Genomic DNA, 23,732 nt, shown 5'->3' on the forward strand with positions numbered 1-23,732 from the left:
CGTTGAGTTCTGAGTGATAACCTTGGCAAAGTATCTGCCACTGCTCAGACTGCAAGTTTTCTGCAATATTTCAGGAAAATTTGTGAGTTTTCTATTTGTTATTTGTTCTGGTTTTCTGACGTTTACACTTATGTTTTGGACATATTCCACTAGACTATTGGTAAAACATAAACATCTATCTTGGTATTAAGCTGCTATGGAGTATATTAAGAAGTTACCAACACACACACATAAAAAAATCTATTTCAGGGTGGACTGCTACAAGCTCTTGTACATGAGCGCACATACACACACACACAGAGTAACACACACACACACACACAGAGAGAAACAATGCACGGGTGAGAATGAACCTCAAGAAGCAGCTTGAGGAAAAAAACCTGAAATGACTAATCATTAATTCAAAAAACAGACAGCTTTCTATATTAGCACAACCTCTGACACGATACTTTCCCATGTATTTTACCACTTGCCAAGTTCTCCAGATGTTCTCTTTCAAACATATACCTAATACCGTTAATTCGTTACAGCATCTTTTAATTCTTTTTAGAAGTGCAGCATATGTATGTCTTCTAGTTTTTTAATACTATACATATCGCATCCTAAACTTAGTTTTCCATAGTTGTCATTAAAAAGCACGTAGACAAAATATTTTATGGTATCTATAATAAATGCAAAGAAATTAATACAAACAAAACTTGGCTTAGCAAACTGTACATACATAAATATGTTCTTTTTTTTTTAACTTGACATTCAACATTTTTCCTCATAAAACCTTTTACTATCTTATTTATTACATCCATTTTTTTAAACCTTAAAAAAGTGCTTCTCAGATTTACACCTTGTGCATCCAAAGCAAAAGTTAGAACACCATGCCTGAAACAGAAATCACGAGGAATAACACACTGCCATACAAGATCCTTTAAAACTGTATGTTACAAATGCTCTAAAATGTCTTTAGCACGGGTTATTTTGTATACTGTAGATACCAAAAGGGTATTTAACAAAGACTGGCTAATGACTCATTTAGAGCAGCACACAGGAAAGGATCTACAGTATCAAGTCCTTGGCTATGCATAGTACAGGGCAATGACCTGGATATAAAGTGACTAAAAGATCCAGAATGCTGGACAGAAGGACATTTTCCTCACACATGTCACATCCTCCTTTAGTACCCAGGATGCGAGTATTGAATCAATGCTACTCAGGTAATATGTTGTGCAATCTGATACTGATGAGTTACTAGCCAAGTGCCAGCAGAGAATGATACAGACACAGTGGTGGCTACAGAAGGTAGGTATAGCTGCCACTCTGAATCCTGTCACCCTTTAAAACCGTCCTGCCTCCCAGCTAACACTTCAGCAAGGTCACCCACTATCTCATGGTCCTCCTTCACAACGGAGGCGGACCATTTACATATTTTAGCATGGGGTGGAAAGAGCGGGCAAAGTTGTTGGCCATAGTACAGCTGTAGTCCTCCTTGGTCATTGGCACCAGGCAAGCCAGCCCGACCAGGAGCAGTAAGAGGAGCTGAAGCGGCAGAGCAGCTCTGAGGACTCTGAGGAAGAAGGACGGGCGCTGCCACGCTGGCCCAGCCTCAGAAGGGGAGGAACCTGAGCCACCTCTTGTGGACCTGAGAAAAGAAGATGGACAGGTGGTGAATACACTAGAACATTACTGCAGCAGAGGTTGCCCTTGGGCACTCAGCCTTCCCTGAAGGCTGGTTTATAACTTGTACAGACTTTGACTGACAACTGCAGAGGTATTTTTCACTGAACATGCTATTTCCTAACATCTTAAGACACCCTGTCTTTCTAGACTGGGCAGGAAAACACCAGATGATCACAATAGAATGGGCTCTCTGACCCCACAGCCCCTGCATCAATTATAGGAGGACTCCCCACTTAAAGCGCTGTGCTCTAAAGAAGGGGGAAATAAAAGCTGGGCCATACCTGTCACGTGTTCAATGCACACTGTCTAAAAAGGAAAACTTCCCATTTAAAACACCAGTTGCATTTGTTTTGCAGAAGTTTCTACATTCATTACTGTATATAGTATCCACAAGGGTATAATGCATTGATTCAGTTACATCAATCTTCAGTTAACTAATACACCAATATGCAGGCAACGGGGACTCATTTTCTGTAAAGTACATTGTATTTTGAATCTTGCTCTGAATCAGCAGTTAAAATCTATTCGCTCAACTGACTTGACACCATCACCTTCTGAGTGAGTTTCTCCTTTGTGTCTATGGATGTGACTTGAAATGGCACATATCTATCACATGTCTAGGGGAGAGGCGGGAACTAATGCAAACATTTCCAAAGGGACACTTCAAATTAAGCATAAAAATCCAATCTATTTTTTAATAAAGGATAAAGACATAAATTTTACATTTCCCTTTTTGACTGAAACTGTCAGCGCTCTAATATACAGATGATAGGTTTTGAAGTAAGTGGATGATTGAAAAGAGTGATTATGCAAGTTAAAATCTGATGGTCTCAGTGTGCTAACTAAATGGTATGGGAAAGCATTGTATTTTAGCACTAGCCAAAAATGGAAGAATTTGGAGCCTTCCAATAATTTGCTTCAACAGCTCTTCCATTAAGCATCAGGTCATGAATTTTGTCTTAAGACATATTGGTATAAAACATCTGTGTGGGTGCTATGATTATGAAGCCTGGGAAAATCTATAGTTTGCTAGGGTTTGAGAGATAAAAAATTCTCATAAGGATGAATTTAGTCTCAGCTTGAAGGTGTGGGAGATCAGGCTTGTTGGCTAAGTTCAACTGCTCCCTGTTAAAGCAAGTAGGAAGCGATAGTTCCTTAGCATCTCCTTGCCTTCCCCTTGTCCTTTTGATCCTGTCTTCCAGATAAATCTGAATCTGTGTAAGAAAGCATGTAAAAACCAAAATATGATCTTCAAAACTATGCCAGGCTTGGCAAGGGTCCCATTCCCACATGTTCAGAAAAGAATTCTTTCTATGCTTGAGATTATTTTTATTGTCTTGCTCATATATGTGTATCAATCCACTATGAAGACCTAAGAAAGCCAGACAGATTTGGTCAAGTTTAGATGACCAACAGATACATAAACACTCAGGTATGCTAAATGATGAACTTGACCTAAATACCCTAGGAAGGAGGGATGATCAAAACATCAGATCGCATGTTGTTTGAATCCATGTTTCTGCAGCCCGGATGGAAAGCTGCTTATCCCGTAATGCAAGATCACATACTATAAAGAACATATTGAAAGGATATGGCACATTTAACAGCATCAGAACATTCCATATTAAAGTTCAATTAGGATCAAGACTTCCACTGTCTGAAAATGCCAAGACAGAAAGTTAATGGACTGAGGTAGGAACAAAGGGAACAAGGCGTGCTTAATTACCTTCCAAGCATTTGATTGCACAGTCTAGCTATTTACAAGGCTCTCACTGTACAAAATGTTATCACTCCCAATCAAAAAAGGCCATGTTTCTGCAGTTGGTAACTGCTGTTTGATAATGAGCAAAGTCAGAATTTTCTTCATTGACTCAGAGTTACTCTGGGGCAACACTGGGTGCCAGAAGGGGAATTTTCAAAAAGCAGAATCAAAAGGGAGCAGGGAGCAGGCAAATTTAGCATGTAATTTTTCTTTTCTTTTCCTACTGCTCTAGTAGCACAATCCAGCACTTCTTGCTTTGTGTCTTACAAAAAAAAAATAAAAAAAGAAAAGAAAAAAAAGAAAAAGAGTGGTATGTATAAGCTGCATGACTGACCTCAACAAGGAACACAAACTTCCAAAAATCGAAATGGTTCATGGCAAAGTTTTTCAAAACACTTTCTGCAGTGAAGTAGGGTGTTGAAGAATAGTCTCTAATACTGCTTGGAAAGAATTAAAAAAGCAAATAATGAAACATTATGAAAACATCTTCAGAGAGGGAGTTCTAAAAAGTTCGAGTGCTGCATTGCCTGTGTTTATTGGAGGTACACCTCCGTAATCTACATAATCGGCTGAAAACTGGAATTGCTCAGCTTAGACCAATGGCTTTCATAAGGAGAGATGGTTAAAAATAAACATTGTTAATGAAAAAGGCTCACTACTCACAAGGGCCAAAACTCCTATTTACTAGAGCAGGAAAAGGGAAAGCTGAAATACTTTGGAGAAAAAAATCAATGCTTTTTCTTGAGCGTGTATTTTTAGCTGTCTCTCTTCTGACTGCTCCACCATTTGTCACACTGGCCCCTGTTTGAAGAGGGAAGGAAGGAAGGCCAGCTGCTACTCACTCCATACACAACTCCTGCTTACTAGATAAAAGGGGAAGGTGCAGCTACAGACCTGGGCAACAGTAAGCTTCTTCATGTCGGGAAATCTCATAAATTAACCTAGGAAGTGCAAGCAATAGTTACCCTTACTTTGGGATTTTGCAATGTTATAAAATTGGAACTCTTTCCTAAGCATTTCAAGAGATGAGAAACTAATTTACCAGGCTATAGAGTGGATGGGCAAAATGAACTTTAATTTCAGCTCAGACAAGTGCCTTCTTTTAAAGACGACTGATTATGCCCCTCCCCCCCCCCCCCCCCAAGGAAAATATAGTTGAAGTAATCTATCTGTATTGCAGTACACATCTGAAAGATTGTAATGGAAGAATTTATCATTCTAGTGAAGCTGATAGGAATAAATAAAGTAAGTTTAATGGCAAAGTGACTAATGGAATGCTGACAACAGGCTTACACTGAAAGAGGCACTACTGGGCTAGCAGGATGTTATTGGAGTTAATCAAGGATGAGTCTCGATTTAGTATCTTTATGAAAAGACTATGGTACAGAATGTAAAACCAGCAAATTCCATCTGTATGATGACAGAAGTTTGAAGTCTTTGCAAATACAGAATAGGATTGGCTCCCTGCACGGAAAAGAAGTGGGTGAATCCAATGGGTTTAAGAGGTAGCTCAAGGAGTTTAAGATTATAGTACACAGGGTAGAAATAAAAAACTTCTGCTATAAATTTGGAAGGTCACACTCTGAAGATAATGAAAAGAAACTAGAGCTCTTTGACACAGGATGGTGACAAACCAGTAATGTGGCTTGTGAATAGCTGTGAAAAGGGACAAAAGAAATTTTGAAGTCTATTTCAATTCAAGACTTCCAGAAGAGAAAAGGGTTGTTTTAATGATGTTCTATAAGGCACTAGTCAGATCTCACCTAGAACAGTTTGTATCATTTTAGTTAACATAATTCTGGAAGATGAAGTCAAACTTACACAAGCTTAAAGGAGTCAAAAAGATGCAGTATTTCTCCTATGAAGGAAATCACAAGCTGAGCTTACTAATATCAAACCTGAGATATACTAAAACTATCCTTTACAAAATAGTGCGGAATACAGAAAAAGGAGGGTGAACAGTTGAGAAAGTAAAAGGAATAATGCTGGCATAAAACCAAATTACTACATTTAACCATCAATACATTCAAGGTGGAAATTATTGTACTTCCAGATAATCAGAGACATTAAATTTGATAACAACCTTCTAAAAGACTTTTTACTCCCATTGATTCTAACTTTTTAAGATGGAGGTTGCTAGAGTTACACAGAATGTATGATGTTCTGGCCACAAGAGCAGGCAACGACTCCTCCTGGTGGCCTGAGTCTCTCTAGGAGCAACCTTGTTTGGCTGTATTCTGACTTCTCACCCTAAATCTCAGCATCACATCACCTCAGCCTTAGCTTTGGCTTACCCTGTAAAGATGATGAATATGTCCATTTCAAAGGCAGTTAAATACGAAGTTTAAGTAACAGGCTCTAAGTGACAGTGCGGGAGATAACTGGGAGAACAACCATGGCAAACCAGGCCCAAACCTCATGTTTGAGCTACTGTGTGGCAATGACTGCCACTTCGTGGCTGAAGACACAGAGAGTGCTGCAGCCTGGTCTGCTCCAGAAACAGCAAGTGACCTCTAAATACCCGCTAGTCATCTGGGGAGGCCTGGGGAGAGTGGGAAATGGAGGTCGGCACTGTGGCACCAAGACTTGGACAGAGCTGCTCAAGAGAGACAATGTAAACAGCCCTGAGCAAATTGAACCACTATTTTAATCTTTTTAACATTTTAATCACTTCAACAAATCCACAGGCACAGATTCAGGTGTGCCTTTATGACAGCTCAAACTAATGAAAGAAGAGAGCTGCTTCTTGGATTTGCTTTTCCCACTTCACATAAGACTACTAACACCTCTTGAATGAGCCTTTAGTGAAATCCATCACATAACATCTAGTTTAAGCTTGTACCTTGCTTAGCATCACACTATGTGTGCTTGTCTTTTTGCTACGATAATGGGGAAGGCAAAGTGATATCACCCTTGTTATACACATACACAACCCCTCTAATTTTTAAATGAACTTTCCTTCGCAACCTCCTATGTTTAAAAGATAAACCTTTTAAAATTAACTTTAGTTCTCCTGTATACTAAACTCTATCAGGGTTTGCTGATCCAGTGCAAGATCAAACACAAAGTACTCTGATCAGAGGTATGTCAAAATATTAAAGAACACAGTGACAGCTTGTACCACTTTATCAGTTAAAACCACATTATACATCAACCACAACCTGTCTGGCTTGCGCATTTGATTAAGTTTCCTATTCAGCAGTGACTCATTCGTATTCCACGCTTGTCTGAATGACAAATTGAACATTGTGTTGTACTGCTACAAGATGTGTTAATAAACAGTGCTGGAAAGACTTGATCTGAAAGGTGCCGCACCAATGCCGCTGCTAGAATAGAGGTTGATCTCAAAGCTGCAAAGCATTGCCAGCTGCAATGTGAGCCAGTGGCTCGCACCTACAACCAGGAACCTTCTCAAATGGCTGGCAGAAGTGGTCTGACTGTACAGGAGAGCGGAAGAGCGCACATAATATGTTTCTTAAGTACAACATTGCTAGTGCAAGCATGCTGATCTGCTGAGGACATCCTCCATTCCTCCTAGCTGTTAATGGCTGCAGAGTAAAGCCCCACTCCTCCTTTTTCCCACTCCCCAAAAGAAACAAAATGCCAAGCTTCATAGCAGACTGGAGTTCAAAAAATTAAATATCTTTCTCCATCAGACAGAAAGATGGTGTGTATATGTCACCTATTTTCTATGTGGTTTCCTTATATTTCAAAGAAATAAAAATAAAGCCCTAAAAATAAGGCAGCTGCTTAGTACCAGTGGAAGCAGTTACTTGTTTTATCTGCTATGCCATGTGGTGTTGCAACTATGTCACTCACAGTCATTAACTACACATATAAATAAAACTTTTTTTTTTTTAAAAAGAAGTGTTTATGTAAATATCTGCATGGTAAGTAGTCTTAAGTCTTCATTTAATTTGTATTTGAGAATAATTTGGCTGAATAATGTGTTGATTTTGCTCATGAAAAAAAATACTCCCAAGCTATTTTTTGTCTGCTTGGTTATCGCTCAATCACTGTATTAAATCTAGTGTTGCCTTCTTTCCAACACCAAATCTTTCACTTTAACAGGAGTTATTTTAAAGATAAATTAATTAATTCTTGATATATATAGAATAAATGAGATTTAGGGCTTAACTATAAGGAAAAATATATTTTCATCACACTTTCCAATTATTTTAGGTGTTGCAATGCATAAGATTCTTAAATAGCAGAAGACACCCTCGTTACACATATTGGCAGGCTCATTTACGGTTTTTTTTGGTAGCTTCTTAACTCCAGAGGCTAGTGAACTGATCAGTGAAAGAGTGAAGGTACACGCATCACACTGACAACAACAAAGAACGCAGAAGCACTGTTAGCTGCAGAGATGACAGGTTGCTGGAGACAAGGTGGAAAGCAAAAAGCTGTAGCTGCAAGCCTGCTCTCTACTGGTCAGAGAGATGGGGCAGTGCTGCTCCCAGAGCAATACACGGATGCAAGCACTTGGCAAGAGTCATGGCGATGTTAGCATGTTATATTGCAGTCGTCTTAGGAGGGGGGAAGAAAGTGACCCCAAGTCTCAAACCCCTCAAATTCTGACTTCTAATTTTGAGTCTTAAATACTGAAAACCCACAAACTGAACAAAACATTTCAGGAGAAAAAAAAAAAAAAAAAGAAAAGAAAAGAAAAGAAAAAGAAAATGATGTTAGTATGTCTCATCCAGATCTGTGGGTTTTGTGAATTCTAGGATATGGTATTGGCCTATTACCTGCCTTAATTTAATATCTAGAGGTAAAGAGGATGATAAAAAGTGTTTGCCATGAATCTACTGGCATTTCTGTCAAACCACGCCAAAATAAAATACTCATTAAATACCATGAGTGTAAACACACAGTCATCCTGATCAAGCATATGAAAAATTAATCTTGATTACATGGCAGTCCTGGGAAGCAAAAGGTTGTAGATGATCAAGAATCCGCCAGTATTTCTATTTAACAGAGAATTTGAAGCAATTGAGATCCCATTTTGCCAAACTATTAACAAAAGGAAGTTTTCATTTGTTTAAGTCCTGGCCACCTGATGGAGTCGGTGCGGACGGAGAGGAATCACGGCCAATTTCCATCATCCTCTTGGGGTTCTAGAACAGAGTGCGGAAACCAGGAGAATAAGGTACCTGCTATGTGGACTGCTGACAGAGGGTCCAGGCTGTGAGAGACTACATTTGCCCCGTGGCTGTTTGCAATGAACAGGGGGTAAAGAAAGAAGAATGTTCAGTCCAGGCAAATAAAGACAAGCTACTGATGAAACTAAATTAAAAGTGCAGCAAAGGAAACATAAAAAAAACCAAATGAAGTGACCAATACCCATGAACCAAGGAAACTGGCTTTTCTTTGCACCTAGCTGAGTATGGAAATGATTGGAACATACACAGTGAACTCAAAAATGACACTTTAGTAATTACATTTCTGAAAAGTAGCTCTGGATTTTAAAAAAAATCACTATAAATTTAGCTTAAATAATTCCTAATACGAAATAGAAAAAAATATTGAGTTGAATATGGGCAAATACAGATATTTCAAAATGCAAATGCAGCAAAATTAATACTCTCAAGGAAAAAAGGTCAAAGGGTCTCCCCTGTGATGAGTCTGGCCTCTTCTCCACCCCCATCCTTCCCACAATTTTGAAGGCCAAATAACTGTAGGTGCATTCCTGCACTCACAACTATTTGCTGGAATATTCAATGCAGTTAGGTTATTATAATTCTGATTGTATTTTTTGGAATTAGTATTTATTTATTAACATCAGTATATTCAACACTGAAAATCACTTCAGACTCCAAAATTGTGGGTGCAAAACCCGTAAGTTTGAAAACCAGACCCCAAGAAATCATAAAACTTAGCTATACATTATAGACAAAAACAGAAACAAATTAAAAAATCATGTACATAAACACTAGCAAATTAGAGATAGACGAATGGTTATTAAAATGTTAGGATGAAACCTATTATAATTCTACATACTCTTTAAACAAAGATTTTATGGTAAAATACTTCTCCAATTCCTGTAATGGTCAGGTATTGTCCAGTTAAATCTGTGATATCAGAAATTTTATTAGTTATTTAAGTTTAAATTAAAAAGATAAAAACATTGACCTCTGAAATAGAATGTTAAGGTTTATATTTTCGCCTTTTGAAAAGCCAGTATTCCTTTACATTCTCATACTAGCATCTAAAAAGAAACTAGTGAATGTAACAACAAAAAAAAATCGATCTCAAGAGCCATAAAATTTATCAAGACAGAACTCAGAGGCTTTACAAAAAGTGCAAATGAAAAAGAAAACCCAAAACTAACCTGATTTTTTTAAGAACTAAGGAAAAAAGCAAAGTAATCAACCAATAGAATTGCAGAAAAAGACAAAATAATTGCAGTTCCATTTTGGGCTCAGAGTATGGAAGTGTTAAGTACTAGGCATGTGTTGCTATATTTCTTGAATTTTGTGCCAGCAATGTAAATAGACAACTCCAGAGTTGCCATCATAGCCATTGATTAGGTCCTGTGAAACTAGCTGTTTTGAATAATGTTTTATGCCCTTCAGCTCTACTTAGCCATTCATCCAAAGTCTCAATAAGACCATCTGCAACCTTCATCAGAAATGACAAAAAAATCTTATTGAGATTCTCGATGAAGCAGCTCTGAAGAGAAGGCCAAACAGAAATGGGGGACTGATTATACCACACAAGACCAGACTTCGGGATGCTGTCATCACTAGAACAAAATACAAGAGACACGACATGCCAAACCATGGTAAACCAACCACACTGACAGCCCTGGTTTCGGACCGTATTTACCACTTCTGTTTTCATGCAGGATGGGATATGCAGCAGGGCTGGGGAAAGCAGCTGTGTTTTGTTCTTGGTTTAGCCATTGCCTTTCCTATCAAGTGAGAAGGGGGGCCTTCCAGCTTACTGTAGACATCTGGAGCTCCCACCCAGGAGGTGGCAGAAAATTTATCTGACACAAAATTACCGTTCTCTGTCTGCTTGGAGTGCTTCTTCCAGATACAGGACTCACTGAACCTGATGTGTCTAATTCATCAGCAGAGGACCATGAGGACAATTCCTGAAGTTCAGAAGGAATTGAGCTCAGAAATACAGCAACTAGCTATTCAGGTAAGCAAAATAAACCACACCTCCACCCTCCACCCCTTGCGAGTGAAAACCCAGCGGAATTATTTCCAAAACAAATTAAATAAAGCAGTTACAAAATTTGGTAACAAAATTTAAGACTAAGCATTACATGTTTTCTCTGTTAGGCCTGAAGGAAAATAAAAGCAAATAGGTAGTTAAAACTTAATTGATTTAGGTGACACATTTTGCACTGAAGTAATTTCAGAAGAAAAAGAACAGTTGCTCTAATTACAAGAAGAGGTTGGTATCACCAAGATTTTACTTAAAAGAGGCAGAAATTTACTTGAAGGAGGGACGAGCTGAGTTCTCATGCCTTACGCACTCTGCTAATCCAAGACTTTAAAAGTTAACTAAAGAGGAACTTTGAAATCGTTACTTTGTACCTGCCACTGTTGACAAAGATGTATGCATAACTCCCTCTCAAATACCCTGAGATACATGATAATTTGAAAAGATGTGGAGTACAGCTCAAAGCTCAGGAGGCACCGAGGGATTTGTTAGCCCATTACAGAATTTATTTTATGGTTTGGGTTTGTTTGGGTTTTTTTTCCTCTTTGACAGAGTGAGCATTATCTTCCTGTCCTGTAACAACTGACACACTATAATTTTCAGTACTACAACTAGAATCAGCATCTCATATTCCTTGCCAGTTGACTGAATCAGTAATGGCAGGATACACCAACCAAGATGCTCAATGCTTATTGCTACACACAATAGCAAAAATATTACTGGATTAAAAAACCCCACCATATCACAACAGTCTAAGATTACTTTATGATATTCAAGATTACATGTGTACCATCTTGATAAGTACTGCCAACAACAAAAACAGTGCAGCCAACGGCACTGATCAGAGAAAGACAGTCAAAACAGTGGGAAACGTGCCCAGCGAACAGCAAGGAATAAAAAGACATGACTTACCAGCTGACTACTTGAAATATCTAGGATTTTCTCTAGGTCTTTAATATGACGTGTGACCTCTTTCAAGAGGAGCTTCAGTCTGTTTCCAATGACATGCACCTTTTCTTTGGCCTCAAGACAGTCCTTGCCTTCAGCATTGACTAGCAATTGGCAGGACATATCTTGCAGTGATGCCACCTTCAACTGAGACTCCAGCAGTTCACGTCTGATTTGCTGTTGCCAAAGCAAGCACCAGATTTTTTTAATGGAAGTTAAAAAAATAAAGAAAAAAAGAAGTAGATCTCACATAGCTGGACATTTGAAATTAATGAAACAGAAAAGAGATGCAATAAACATTTCTAATCTGACTGGAAGACAGGCAGCAGCCTAGTGGTTGTCTGAGGTTTTAAATCATGAGTTATGCTACTAACTGAAGTTAGTGTTTCCTACCAAAGTTAGGTACTGACATCGGTCCATAGTTGTGTGTTAGCATGCAATGTACAATGCTAACCATCAAGAAAAAGATAAATCTGATTAGGTGTTTTTCTAATGATGCATTTTGGGAGAGAAAAGGGTGATTACAACCCTACCATTAGAAGCCTGTGATGATCCTGCAGCACTTCTGAGTCCAGGTTTGGATTGATGGGCACAATCTCATTTCTTCTTCTGTCAATATTTTCTAACCAAAGCAGCAAACCATGGCTCATTTCATGGAAATCCTGCAAGTGATGAGTGATGATTTCAATAGTGTAGCAGAAAATTCCAGTCAAATTCAGGTTTTTCGTTTATCCTATAATAGGTCACTACTGGCTAAATAACATAACTTACAAAGAAGCATAAGAATAGTACATTAGAATACTGTTCCAGAGCTGACAAATTTGGAAAATCTTGGGCTGGAAACACATGCTTCAGGTATTGCAGGTGTACCTTTCAGAAACCACATGCTGAAGCTGTATTTTGGGTTTATGGGTGTTTCAGGCTGGATAATGAGCACACCAGATAATGATACAGATTACATTTTTGGTATGTGGGACACTTAACAATTTAAAACAAGTGCAATACAGACCTGGCACTGCATTAATGCATCCTGCAATGAGCACCGCCACTCTTCGATCATACTGCATACGTGGTCCCAGCGCACATTCATCTGAGACAGACGCTCTTGAAGCTTCTTGCTCTCTTCATTGTCAGACTGCGTGAACTCTGAGCTGCACAGATTGATGGATAAGATGATCGCTTTGCGGTTATCAATTGCTTTCTGCAGCTCCTGGAAAATAAGACAAAGTGGGACAGGGGAAGAAAGGATGGAAATTGGCATGTGACTTTCAGAAGAACCAAGCAGAGAAGGCATCACAAGAATGCAATGATATTACCTCACTGTAATAACTCTCTTTACTCTGGATATGAGATTTCTGTGCTCACTCTATGACTGCAAATGTTCACTCTTTAACATCTACTAAAATTTTACTGTGAGCATAAACTAGAACAAGCTAATTAAACTTGTAAAGTCTTAAAAGCCTGAAGTCATAGCTGAGTTTTAAAGATCTGGCTTATGTTTCAGATATTTAAAAGACAGAGCAGGCCCAACAAACTTTAAAGAGATGTAGGACAATTGTACTTTAGCTTTCAATAAAACTTTTGCCCTCACTTCTCAGTTTTGCTGATAAACATAAAAACCAGCATGTTTTCAAGTAGAAACTGCTGTCAACACTATTTTAAATTAAAAGCTTTTACTGAGGGAAAATAAAACATACAAAGAGTATAAACAACCTACTCCAATTTATAGAAGCAGGACATGTATAAAAACTCCAATTTGTTTACATTGGAAGCCATAAAAGAAACCTTACCTCTTTTGGTTTGGAGGGCACTAACGGCCTTTCCAAAACTGGGGGAGACAAGAACAAGGTTCTTATGAAATGCCCCCTTTTCCACCTACTTTACAGCATTTACTAATAAGTCCTATGTCACAGTGACCTTTGTAATACTTATGGCAGCTATATTTGGATTAGAGGGAAGATCAGCATTAATATGCTTTAGATGGATCAGTGCCGGAAACAGTCTTCACTACCTGTCCACCTCACTCCTAGCAGGGAGCACAGTGCATTTCAACATTGGCTCCCACATTTTTGTGCCCATGCTTGTAAGATGCTAGTAACTGAACGTGAAGTTGTGGACCATGACATTTGCAGATCTTTATAGCTGTAAAATATACAGGAAAGATCACAAAAGCAGCATTTGGATCCTGATATCCTGATGCATCTGAGATTACAGAAGAAGAAACAGAAATGTTGCAAAGTGACACATGACGCCAAATTTTTCCTATGTTGTAATGGTGAGAGCAGGGGCACTCTCTCCTTCCTCCACACAAATATGTCCCAGTGAGGCATTTCTTGTAAAGTACCTATTCTGTTACCATTTTGACTAGAAGAGATTTGCTTTAACTTGGCTTTTTTTTTCTTTTCTTCTCCCATTTCCCCCACCCCCCCCCCCCCCCCCATCAGCTTGGCTGACATCAGGAATTATCTATACATTCTGGAATTATGGAATTTCCCCAGAATTACTATTTCAATAATTCCTTTGGATTATATAGAATGCCAGTGATACATTTTTCTGCCAAAAGATGATTTATAAAATCACTTTCCCAGTAACTTAGTTATCAGCAGTAGCCCACTATGTGCAAAATGGAGCAAATCAGCTGCAACTATTGGCAACCTCTACAGCATGCCTGTTGCACTCAGGTCTGTTTACAGGGCAACTCATGGAAAAGAGACATAAAACTCACTTTCAGTTTTTTAATTCTGAGCTCAATAGTTTGTATATCAGTGCTGAGATCAAGGCGGCGCAGCTGCTCCAATTCCTCTTCAGTTTCTCCCAACCAAGCCCTAATGCTATTAAGGTCAGAGTTAAACTGCTGCCATTGCTGAAGGTTCTGCTTCATCCTCAGCTCCTTGCTTAGAGCTTGAGCCTGGATTAATTCCCATCGGTCAATTACACCTGTAATGATAAACACCAAATTCAACAAAAGTAAAAAACACAAGCCACATCACACAATTGCATCAGTTGAATCCTGTACAGGACAAAAAGGGCTCCATAAAAATGAAAAAACCCTAACCCACAAAACACCACACTGAAAACAAAGTTAGACTGAAGAATGTGATGCTGGAGGGAAAGAACAAACCTGGGTGATTCCAGGCAGCAGGCAATTTTACCACTTTCTAATGTCAGACCTCTATGAACAGAATTAAGCTGACACATGCAGGTCTCTAAAACAGGTTATGATGGTATAAAGACATCAGAAATTACCATAAATGCAAATCAGACAAGGGATCTCAATGTCTAATGAGCCACATATATAGTATGATTTTCATTGGTATTTGTACCTATCACAATTTAATAATCACACCTCACTACATTTGCCTAAGCTACTGCTGATGCATTGGATAAATACCTATGCTAAAAAGAAATAAATTAGGGGCTATTTCTTCTTACTTTTCTTGAAATGCTATGGCAGAAGGGCAAGTTGCATCATTCTACCGACTTAAAATAATAATAAAAAAAAACCCCAAAAAACCCCAAAAACAAAAAAATGGGCTGCATGGGTAGCATATCTTGCCAAGCAAAGAATGCAGACACTGCCTTTATAATCTCTGGAACAAATCCATGTTTTTACAATGCAGTACCTCGTGTTCTACAGTTGATGCTTAAAATTAGTCAGGTTAATAGTTATACCAGATGAATATATAGATTTCTCTGTTGTAGACAGATAATATTAGAAGTGAAAGGTACTATTAGAATAAATGAATACTGATTTATGCATTTTGAACAGCAATTGAAACAACTTTTTTTGGAAAACATTCAACAAAAATGCATTGCATCTACAGGGACTTCTGAAAGGCTTAGGGTTACGTCTCATGTTATGAAGTGGTTCGTAAAATGCACTTGTATGCCTAATGTCCCTATAGGGCATATACAAGGAATACTTACTATTCCTTACTATGCCTATAAAGAGATGTTAAGCAGAACAAGGTAACAGACGCAGTCCTGTAAATAGGTATGTCAGCAAATAATACCAAGTATTTATTCAGAAAAACTTCACATTTGCTAATTTTCGTAACTGCTTTCTACCAAAGAACTAAATGTTACTTACCAGCTGTTTGTGTTTCAGTACTGTTCAGGTTAATAAGTCCAGATAGTTTTTCTTCTTCCTCCTTCAGTTTATATCCAAGCCTTTTTACTGAGTCTATGCTTCCACTGCACTCACCTAGTAGCTTCATCTGTGTTAACAAACAAAAAAATCCCAGCTCAATATGCACTGTACAGGACTAACCACACAGAAAATGCAAGTTACAATGCAAGTTCCAAAATATTCCGAAAGTAGGTCTAAGTGTGAAGATAAAAATCTATTACTTTAACAATCTGTCCTGATGCTATCAAAAAAATATATATGGACACAATAAAAGCTTAAAGCATTAAGTTCAGACTAAACAGAAATGACTCTGTGCCATTTGTGCTGGATGACTTAAGGTGGATCTATTCTAAATGTTAAGACACTATGGCAGAGACCACTAGAAGATGTGATGAAAATGAACGTAAGTGTGGAAATATTACTGTGCATGCAAGCAGCTAATCTTTTGATTCTGTTGGTAATGAAATTATTTGAATGATTTAGAGAGAGATTTTTCTTCTACAAAATCTCCTTGAGAAAATTTTCATTCATGCATTCCATATATGCAACCTTGCTTACCATGATGCATGTCTGTAATTCTCAGCAAGATGAATACTGTGCATGAAGCTATAAAACCTGCTCTTAAAAGCAGGGCAATTTTTAACAAGGATATATCATCATTAGATGGATAAAAACACGTGTGAGAAAGTACTTTTGGACATTTGCAAAAATGTAATAGGAAAATAAACTCCTCAAGAGTCATGTTCCTGTAATCTTATGCTATTGTAAACACACTAATAACAAACAACAATAGTACGTTAAGGTTAAGGGTTGCAACCACATGAGCGAGTAAGTCTGAGAAGCAGTAATATCTAATTGCTTTGTTGAAACAGTTACATATCTTTCAAAAGCAAATCAACTTGTGCTCCAAAATTCACGCACATATCCTTTATAACTGGAATCCAGCTCTGGTCCTGTAGGTGTTTTGCTGCGGATGATGTTTTCCGTTTGCTGTATTTGGAAACGACTGGTGTCTAAAGCCTTGTCCAGCTGTCGGATATGTGCTTCCAGGGCACCAGGTTCCCCTGTATCAAAACCAAAAACAGTAACTGTCACTCAAGTTTTGCCAAAGTTTTTCTTACCTTTTGCCCAGGCAGATCAATGTGAGGAATATTATCTAGATTAGACAGTAAAAGAGAAATGTTGACTGCAGCACTACGAGTGGTACAATGCCAAAGCAAACTGATTACAAGTTACATTAGAGGGTGTTAGTGACTTTCAGAGGACAGATGACTATACCAATGAACATGCTTGTCATAAGCATTCTATGAAAGAGTCCAAAGTTTAAAGCAGGCTTGCAAACTATTCTGAAGTGACTTTTTTCCTTCAGAGAATTCCTCATCTCTCTGAAGGGGAAAGTTCTTGGCAAGGTGTGCTCTAACTTCACTGATTTTGGAGAATGCCTTGCTGCCTTTCACAAACACTCTCAAATAAAACATCACATCCCAAACTCCTGATCCAAATCCACGTTAGAATTTGGTTTCTCCTCATTTCTCTTTGTATTCCTTCTCTCCACTAAAATATAGTGGAATTTCGATCTACATGAAAGGATCCTATTTGTATACAATTTTGAAGATAAAAAGCGGTATATAAACACTAAGCAATACAGTTATAATTTATTTCTCAAAGTCTATAGATGACTGGATGTCTTGAAGGCCCACAGCAAGTAGTCCATGACTGACTAAGGGAATCACACTAAGCAGTAAAATTTATAGTATTTTCCCAACTAGGCGTTTGATAAAAGTTATGCTTAACAGATCTGCAAAGTGGTATTTATCCAAGCCTTTTGGAACTCAGACCAATGCTTTTGAAGCAGAACTATCTTGTATTTTCTTTATAGAGTTCAGCTGAATTCTGTGATATGCATTAGTTGCAGTCAATTCTAATCTGAAGCAGGCTGAAGCCCAGAGGACCACATGAGATCCCTCTTATCCATATTCTATCATTGTGCCTGATTTCCATCTGTTTACGAAGACAGTTCAAATTTATTCATACACAATTAAAAGCATGCATAAAGAAGGAGAGCCTTTTGTCCACCTAATTACAGAAAATGGAGTCTCTTGATGGTTAAGCTTTTTTCATACAAAACATTGCCTCACCCCAAGTGGTCGGAAGAAAATACTCAACATTGCTTTCCCCTCGCTACTTTCAAAATTTTCACAGGTCAGAAAATATATAAATATATTCTACATATATTTTTCTATATGTACTGCTACTATTTATACTCTTAATCAATCAGAATAATATTTCACTAGTTCGCGGGAAAAAAAATGGACAGTGAACCTGAGGTCTGTGCCACAGACACTGAGACTTTAGATTGTTATTTCAAATTTGCGATGAAGTAATTATTTCAAAAGAGGAAAACTGTGAAATCATGAGAGAAGGCATTTGTAAATGCATTTAATCCCTCTGAGAGAGTAATCTAACAAATGAAACAGTAGGTTTAATTTTGTGTAAAAAATACGTGAAAAAAAATTCACCTTCCCATATAAAGGACTAAGACAAAGACATTGGACTACAGTACCTCACCTTGGCATTGTTATCACGTGAAGCAACAACTAACCTAAAAGTTTATACCTAAGTAATAATCCAAGCTGTGGCTGTGTTAAAAATATAAGTACAGAAATGAACAATTAGGTTTTGCTCTCTATCTTTTCCTTCTGCCTTAATCTTTATAGAAACCACTCTTCTCTCAGAGATGTAACAAAGTATTAAGTCCTGTTGAGGACTCCAGAGACTAAAGATCAGAGTAACCTAATGGCCAGTTTAGTTTAGTTAGCCAAGGTGTGAGGGCCAGTACTTCAAACACCATTGTTTCATCCATGCACCCAAGAATACTTTTCAGTGCAATAGAAAAGCAGGATTCTTCTATGTTAACATGCCAATGCCACCATGTAAGAAATATTTATCTTTTTAAGTTGTGAAAAGTATAGTAGATGCTAAGAGAAGAGAAAGAAGTTATGCTTGTGCACTGTGGTATTTGCATCTGACTGTTCTTAAGTCTTTTTTGATGCCTACCAGAGATACTTTTGAGCGCGTTTTCTGTGAGTGTTACATAGGCCTCAAGAGTTTCAGGAATCTCTACATCTGAAAAAATAAAAGCACAGTCTAAATTGACAGCTCAGCAATGGCTGTCTCCTTACAGCAGGAGTCCTTTTCATGGGATGGAATATATAAATGGTTCCAATAGCAAACATCCTTTCTGGAGAAGGAAAAAAGATGAAGACTGAAACCCAGGGAGCCTGCTACAAAAGTCTCTTAATATCCAGGCAAACCTGATTCTTTTCAGAGCAATGATCTGGAAAGCAAAAGACAGCCACAAGAACAGAATATAATATACCAGTATGTCTTCCCCCCCAGCTGGCTGCATTTGGGCACTTTCACTCATTAAGATTTATTACACAAAGCACACACACTTAGAAAGGATTTCCAACTTCACCGGAGAGCAAAACCCAAGATCCCTCCTCAGGCTAAACACTCAGTTGCTGGAGTCTTGCCTATCTAAGGATGGAGTTAAGATTTACTTAAGCATGTGATGATTTAGTCTGCAGGTCTCTCCCACTGCATTTCTTCACCGGTTTATTCTGTACTTCTTGCCATATCCAGTACAGTTTCTTTCAGTCAGAATAACTTACGACGCATTGCTGTTACAGATGACATATCCCATCTGGCAGGCCACAAGCACAGAGACACAGCCAACTCCCTGTCATATCATATACGCCTTTGAGATTTTCCAAGGCTGTAGTCATCCAGGAATCTCCATTGCTGTGTCTAAGGCCAGAAGGCCATTGGGATCACTTAGGGAAAGTTATTCAAAATCTTCGGGGCCTATTTAAAATACTTTTCCATGACCATCTTTGCCAAGCAATCACACATGTAACATCTGCTTTTTTTTACTAGCAGAAAAAAGAATGCACAATTTGCTACCATACCTGCTATACCAGCTGCTCCTCTCAGGTAGAAGTCCTTCTCTTGTCCTCCGTCTTCTTCCTCAGAGTGAAGTGCCCGTGAAACTGCTGTCTCCAGGTCTCTGCTAAGGTCGTAATCATGATCCCACTCCAGAGGAATGGAGTCCACGCTTGCAGGGGTATCTCGACCTGATCGCTCGCTTCTCACCGGCTGGGAAAGAGGCAGCGAAAGGTTGGAAGATGGGTGCGGGGAGAGAACGCTGTCCGCAGATTTGTCATGCCAGTGTATGTCAGAGAGATCTGCTGATTCATCCAGATCCACCTCTCTGTCAGAGAGGTCATGTTCGTCATCTGTCAGCTAGAAGCATAATGCAAACAGAACTATCAATGAAAAGCGCAGAGGCACTGCATGGTCAACCTGGCTTGGCGAAATAAAGTAGCATTAAGCAACAGTCACAGTGATGGGGTTTCCATTTTGCATTCTTTTGCATTTTCCTTAATTATTTTAAGGTGCACTAAAAACCAAAGCAACAAAAAAATTCATAATGCAAGCTCATTTTAATAACTTAAGGCACCACAGAGTCTCACATCAAGCGTCTCCAGGCTTTTTACTGATGCCACTGCAATGCAGACATCAAGTTAAAGAAAACTCTGGAATCAAGTCATAGGAAGTATATGTGATCTTTATCACAAATGCTAGTGTCATTATATTCTTTCATATTTTAAAAATCCTGGGTTTTGTTCCTTTCCTTCCACAGGAGTTGAGCTACCAAAAATCACTATTCAATTGTGTGTTCAGTTCTATAGACAAATGTTTATTCTGATGGGAAAAATCGTTTTACCATTGTGTTTCAAACAAACAGAACCCAATAAGCAGCCAATGAAGCTATCTGACAGAGCAGGGAGATGTTCTTATTCTTACTGCCAGTACTACACTGCTACCCCCATTAATAAAGTTTTAAAAATCTCCAATTTGCATGGATTTTCATGATGACTTACAAAAATTCCAGATCTAGTGAGTTTGCTTTCTGAACAGGACAAAAATAGCAGATAATGAAGGGAGGCAGAAGGTCAGGGTTGTAACAAAATTAAACCACAGGATTTTTGGAAAGTTACAGAAGTTTCACGTTAGTTTGTTTCAGCATCTTTCTCTCTCCTCATTCTTGTAAAACAGCAAACAAACCAAATACGTCGGTATGTAGGTATACACACAGGAAGGCGGATGAGTTTCTTGTGATAGCGTTCCACACGTCCAAAGACCTCTTGACAGTAACGACGCAGCTCATCTAGCTCTTCTTCAATGACAGCTGCATCCATAGGCTCACTTTTCTCAATGAGTTGCTCACCCTGCACAATTATCTGCTCAATTTTGTTGTTGTTCAGTGAAATTTCTTGCTGAAAAGCCTGTATAAAAGAGAAGCCCATGCTTTATCAATGGAACCAACATTGTAACAACCTAAGTTATTAAGAATGCAAACCTTAAGAATTTTTCAGCAAGAGTGGTGTGTGGGTAACTAACAGGGATTGTTCCAAATATTCTGGCATGAGCAACAGTGAGCAATTAAATTTAGCATTCCACAGTCTCTCTAGCTTAAAAACAGTGATACTTACTGGTTTACCATCTCATTCCTCGCTTGTTGTATTTGGAAAGAAAGCTCTTCTCTAAACAAGCCATGACCATGACCAAATGTCTAGAATGAACACAGATGCTAAAACTAACACACTGGAATTTTGGATAATATGACATTTGCTATTTTTCTCTCCAGATAATGACTTTTCTGATGCAGAAATGGCTGACAAATGTAATTCTTAGGTGTCAGCAATAATGGAGAGTTGACATCAACAATTTTTATTGACATTTCCTCTTTTGATTAGGGAATGGAGACTATCACCCTTGCTTTTTTGAACAATTTCACAGCTCAGAGATCTTTTACTCTGGCAGACAAGTACATATTGAAACCTGACAGCCCATAAGTTCTGAGGCTAAAGTCTCAGTCTGCCAGTAAGGGACTGTGTTGAGCTGCATTTTTTGCATATTGTTTCTTAAATTCTTTTCCCATCATGAATGTTTTTATTCCTTCTCTCATCCCTCCTCCTGTTACCATTCAATTATTCTTTACCTTAAGTTGCTTTATCTTTGCTTGGACATCACACTCTGAGAAATGCTCAATGTTGGTCAGCTGCAGGTCCATCTCTGTTAGCCATACCAGGATGCTATCACGTGCTGTCTCAAACTCCTCACGCTGGCCAATAAAATGCTGGGGAGTGCAAAATGGAGTAGCATGAAATAACCAAACAACTCAAAAACCCCCAGCAATAGTGGTTCTCTGAGGAAACAGCTATCATGCCCAACTCAGTACACCATCTTTCCTTTTCTACATGCTTTTCAGTAACACCATCTACAGCTGCAATTAGCTGACCTATGAAAGTTATCTTCTGTGAAGGAGGTGGTGTTTGAGGTCACCAAGCGTTTCCCTACAGATTTCATGCTTTGGTTACCTCAGGCAAAGTAGACTGATGAGCTCCCTTCCTCTTCCAAAGATAGAAATCCCCTCAAAACCACTGCAAATGCATTAAACCAGGAAGCTCCTTGAGCACTCCTGTTTTGTAAGTACAGTAGTGAACTTGAAGGGCTAAAAAATGGAAAAATACTTTTAGCCTGCGCAGGATGGAGGTAACTCGCTTTTGTAAGTTGTCCCATCTCTGGTTCCCCTCATGAACCATCTGCTTAAGGCTGCAGTCAGAGTCAGTGCGATTCTCTCGGGCCAGGCGGCGATACTGTTTATTGATCAGCTCCAGCTGAGTCAGACTTTCATGCACTTGTCTCTGGAAGGCCTAAAGCAAATGAACAAAAGACACCATCAGATTTTTAATAACTGAAATCAGGATACATATATTACTGCCTCCCTTTATTCTGACCCTGCTTTTACATTCTGACCTGTGTTAGCTGAAAGATTTTGCTATGGATGCAGACACCTCCTGAGGGTTATCATAATGAGAGGCTGCCTTCTAATTAAAATGAGCAAAAAAGGAAAAGACTTTACAAAACTGACACAATTCACTGGATGAGAAATTGCAACATGAATACCCATTGAAATGGCAAATCAGCACACCAAAAAAAAGACTCCCCTTTTGACTCAATTGTATGCCTTCGTATCTGAGAACAGAATACAAACAATGAATATGAAGTATTTTTTTTAAAATGAACAGAAATCCAAGATTCCTGTGGCTTCACTGGATTTCCTCACACACACTGAATTTGCTGAAGTGCAAACATTGAAGACGTTTGAGCAATTGTTTATACTTTTACCAAAAATAGTGAAAAACGGTACTGAAGGAATCATCTTTTTACTTTCAGTATACTGGTATATAAGTAAGTTTTGTCTTAAAATTTTAATGTGAAGAAGATTTAGTGAACATCCCTACCAACTTGTGGCTGGACAAGTGTCTGCACCATGTACTTTCAGTGCTTCCTCTACTGTTAGAAAAGCTTCGGTCACCCAGCTGGGGAGCAGCAACAATAGGTGACTTAGCCCATGAGTTTCATGTTGTGACTAGCAATCACAAAGCAAACTGGAGAAAGCATATTGTAAAAAGCTGACTGAATTGATTCCTTCAAAAACAAATAAAAAAAAGAATAATTTAAAAAAAACCCTACTTTTTTTTTATGTTGTCAAAGAAACAGAAAAGCAATCGATCAAAGGAAGACTTAAAAACATAGACTACACCAGCTCTTTTTTGAATATAAGTAGGTTTTGGCTTCCATTTTACTTCTATAAGCTTGCTTTCTGGTATCTCACAATGAAAACAAACAGTGAATCAATTCCAAAATCAGATACCACCCTTACTAAGGACAGGAGAAGTATGATAGATTTTCTGTACAGAGATTTTCATTAAAATCAGCTAACACATGAGATTTCTATATAAACAATATATACTCTTTATATTGTACCAGTCAAAGCTAAAAATAAAATAAGCACATTTCTGCTGTAATACCAGAGACAAAAGTAACAAAGCTACTTAAAAAAAAAAAATCAAGGTCACAGTCCTCTCAGTTATACCTATTCCCCTCATTACATGGCCTTTAAATTGGGTA

At 38.3% G+C, this 23,732-nt stretch overlaps 1 protein-coding gene across 16 annotated transcripts in view; it reads right to left on the reverse strand.

Annotated features, from left to right (window-relative positions):
- Positions 1-520: 520 nt before the first annotated feature.
- SYNE1 (spectrin repeat containing nuclear envelope protein 1) overlaps positions 521-23,732 on the reverse strand; it is a 316,896-nt gene continuing 293,684 nt past the window's right edge. For 11 of the 16 annotated variants that reach the window (XM_055714581.1, XM_055714591.1, XM_055714585.1 and 8 more), the window contains 14 exons: positions 22,289-22,471; positions 21,757-21,894; positions 20,849-21,040; positions 19,661-19,994; positions 18,747-18,815; positions 16,611-16,753; positions 15,651-15,777; positions 14,286-14,497; positions 12,570-12,770; positions 12,094-12,222; positions 11,525-11,737; positions 10,443-10,535; positions 8,590-8,648; positions 521-1,633 (listed from right to left, as the gene is read on the reverse strand). In XM_055714581.1, coding sequence (XP_055570556.1) covers positions 1,393-1,633; positions 8,590-8,648; positions 10,443-10,535; positions 11,525-11,737; positions 12,094-12,222; positions 12,570-12,770; positions 14,286-14,497; positions 15,651-15,777; positions 16,611-16,753; positions 18,747-18,815; positions 19,661-19,994; positions 20,849-21,040; positions 21,757-21,894; positions 22,289-22,471 — 2,334 coding nt within the window. In that variant the 3' untranslated portion in view covers positions 521-1,392. The remainder of the gene's footprint in view (positions 1,634-8,589; positions 8,649-10,442; positions 10,536-11,524; positions 11,738-12,093; positions 12,223-12,569; positions 12,771-14,285; positions 14,498-15,650; positions 15,778-16,610; positions 16,754-18,746; positions 18,816-19,660; positions 19,995-20,848; positions 21,041-21,756; positions 21,895-22,288; positions 22,472-23,732) is intronic. The other 5 variants (XM_055714589.1, XM_055714583.1, XM_055714590.1 and 2 more) reach the window with 3 other exon arrangements.

The sequence above is a fragment of the Falco cherrug genome, chromosome 6 (assembly GCF_023634085.1).
Source record: "Falco cherrug isolate bFalChe1 chromosome 6, bFalChe1.pri, whole genome shotgun sequence".
NCBI classification, from domain to species: Eukaryota; Metazoa; Chordata; class Aves; order Falconiformes; family Falconidae; genus Falco; species Falco cherrug.